The 3,276-nt window shown below is 35.3% G+C and overlaps 1 protein-coding gene across 1 annotated transcript; it reads left to right on the top strand.

Annotated features, from left to right (window-relative positions):
* The first annotated feature begins 493 nt into the window (after positions 1-493).
* LOC125807334 (uncharacterized) lies at positions 494-2,663 on the top strand. Its single transcript, XM_049487031.1, has 3 exons — positions 494-1,391; positions 1,868-2,410; positions 2,492-2,663. Exons 1-3 carry the CDS (start codon positions 540-542, stop codon positions 2,588-2,590), a joined length of 1,494 nt encoding a protein of 497 aa, XP_049342988.1. The 5' UTR covers positions 494-539; the 3' UTR covers positions 2,591-2,663.
* Positions 2,664-3,276: the final 613 nt, after the last annotated feature.

Below are 3,276 nucleotides of genomic sequence, written 5' to 3'. Positions count from 1 at the left end.
ATCTTACTTGACTTATTATATGAGACACATTTTTCTTTTTAATCTATTTATAAACGATTTCTTTGAGCATCCATCCATGTCAACAAAGGTCTTCAATATAGGCATTAGTTCATTCAGTCAATGATCGAATTTCTTATTACCAGGTTGGATCGTTAATATTTAAGTCAGTGATGAATTCGTTATGGAAAATACAAACTTGAATACATTGATTAAACCAGTGGAAATACATTGACGGTATATTAACATTTTTATCATAAAAAATTATCTATAATTATCTTCCAAATGACTTAATTATGTAAACATTACTTTTTTATATCGTCAATACGTAAAACTTAAACAAATTCATACCAAGTAAAGTTGAGAAAATCCCTCTTTTCCTCTCAATCGAACCTCTTTCTCCATCACTCACTTTCTTTCTTCCTCCTACTCTACCGCAATTCATCTCAAGTACTGAGACATGATGGCATGTACTACCATAACACTTAGAAACTCGAAAAAACAAACAAACTTAATGACTCGACGTTTTATCTATAACAATAATGACATCTGCTTCTTCTCAACGTGGCCTAAGCAATCTTCGCAGAACTGTAACTTGGTTATTCATCACATTATTAATCATCTATCTTCTTTACTCTTTTAATTTAATTCTCAATAAAGATTCCCCTGAATGTACCAATTCTTTGTCTTCCTCATCAGAATTATCCACAAAAGAATCAATTTCCACAACATTCCCTCAAACTGAAAATTCGAAGAATTCAACTTCCCTTTCTGTTCAAGAAAATACAGGGGAGCCTGAAACAGGGCTCAAACACATTGTATTTGGGATCGCCGCGTCTACAAATTTGTGGGATAAAAGGAAAGAGTATATTAAATTATGGTGGAGGCCAGGGGAAATGAGAGGTGTTGTTTGGTTAGATAAAAATGTTACAATCAAGAAAAATGAAGATTTGCCTGAAATTCGAATTTCTGAGAACACAACTAAGTTCTTGTACACGAATCGACAGGGGAACAGATCGGCTCTGAGGATATCTAGGGTTGTTTCGGAGACTATAAGGTTGGGACTTAAAAATGTGAGATGGTTCGTAATGGGAGATGATGATACAGTATTTAATGTCGATAATGTTGTTAGAGTTCTTTCAAAATATGATCATAATCAGTATTATTACATTGGAAGTTCTTCAGAAAGTCATATTCAGAATATTTTTTTCTCATATGCCATGGCTTATGGTGGAGGTGGATTTGCTATTAGTTATCCATTGGCAAAAGAATTGGAGAAAATTCAAGATCGATGCCTTCAACGATATCCTGGATTATACGGTAGTGATGACAGAATTCAAGCTTGTATGGCTGAGCTCGGGGTCCCCCTTACGAGAGAACCTGGATTTCATCAGGTAACCGTCCATTAAAAATGATCAAAATTAAATCCGTATTACAGGTTACAGTTCATATAAGAGTAGGATAAGTAACAACAGGCTAAAATACTCTATAGTCAAAATCTTCATGTTCATAACCAAAGTTTCATGCATTACTAGAACTATGCTATTCCAATATTTAGTCCAGGAGCCATGAATATTATTAGAACTATGACTGCCTCCGTTTCAATTTGTTTGATTGATATAAAGTTTAAAACTAAAGATATGTGCAATGTACCAAAATGTTCTTCAATCTTGTAGTCTTAAACATGCCAAGTGGAAAGTTGAAAGTAAAGAGAGACCAGGAAAGGAATGAGACATTCTTTTTTAAACAGACTAAAAAGAAAGTAAGACTAACAAATTGAAACGGAGGGAGGGAGTATCATTTTACTGTCACATCTTCAATTAAAAGTACTTCTGACTGGATTTTGACGATTTTTTTTTGTACTGTATAGTATGATGTGTACGGGAATTTGCTAGGCCTATTGGGAGCACATCCTGTAACACCTCTAGTATCAATTCACCATCTTGATGTTGTGGATCCTATAATTCCAAGGATGAGCAGAATTGATGGACTCCAACGCGTTTTTGAATCGATGAAATATGACACTGCCAGCATAATGCAGCAGTCAATCTGCTACGACAAGCAGAAATACTGGTCTATTTCAGTGTCGTGGGGCTACGTGGTTCAGATCACGAGGGGTAATATCTCTCCAAGAGAATTAGAAATGCCCACAAGGACATTTCTCAACTGGTATAAAAGAGCTGATTACACTGCCTATGCATTCAACACTAGGCCCGTGACAAAGCACCCGTGCCAGAAGCCTTTCGTGTACTACATAAGTGCAGCTAAATATGATCGAAGCAAGAATCAGATCGTTGGGATTTACCATCGTCATAGAGAGTCGTACCCTTATTGCAGATGGAAAATTGAGTCACCTGAGAGTATCAATGCAATTGTAGTGTTGAAAAAGCCAGATGATAACCGTTGGCAGAAGGTAAATTTGTTAAGACAACTCCATTTCTGAATATTGATCGAAAAATGACTATTACTAAGTGGATTTTGTTCTGTTTTGCAGGCAGCAAGAAGGGATTGTTGTAAAGTTCTACCATCAAACAACTCCTATTTGTACATTTGGGTAGGCAATTGCAGAGCAGGTGAAACGAGTGAAATGTAGCTGTTGGAAGGAGGGAGGCTATAGTTTTTTTCACTTCCTTCTGTTTTTTTGTATCAATAGATGTTGATTAGGAGAAAGTTGAGATACAGAAGATTCATAGTAATTTTGCAGAAATGGTACTACTACTGTAGAGCCCACACTAGAGTCACGACTAATAGTGGCTAGTATTTGTAATACAAGTTTAACCAACATATATAGATATTCTTTCTTTTCACTGTATAAGTCTGTTGACCGCATGAAAAGCTAATTTCCTATCGAAGCACGGTCCAGCAAATGCTATCAGAAACACTGTTAAAAGATATCGACAGCAGTCAGCAGTATGAAACATCCTTATTAATGATATTGATGTATCCTAATTTTAAAAATCATAACCCTCAAATGTTGATAGTAGTGGACAAGGATCCACTGAAATTTAGACCTTTGTCACTCCGATTCTTGAAAAAAAGAAAAAGAGGAAATGTCAAAATGTTAGTTTTTGGTTCCTATATGTGTATGCCCAGGCAGTATGTGTCTGATAAATATATGTGTTTTCAAGTGACTTTGCAATCTTATCAATAGCAAAAACTGTAATCCTTAAGTACTCAAAAGATTATTAGGAACAAAGGGAATAGATAAATGGAGAGAATGACTTGTAAGTATAGTTGCAATGATCATTAGAAACAACTATTTCTGAATGTATTCATCAT

Source organism: Solanum verrucosum, unplaced genomic scaffold (assembly GCF_900185275.1).
Source record: "Solanum verrucosum unplaced genomic scaffold, falcon-dt-bn FXZP01000183.1, whole genome shotgun sequence".
Lineage (NCBI taxonomy): Eukaryota > Viridiplantae > Streptophyta > Magnoliopsida > Solanales > Solanaceae > Solanum > Solanum verrucosum.
The sequence above is the reverse complement of the archived record's forward strand: the minus strand, read 5'-3'. Positions and strand labels throughout refer to the sequence as shown.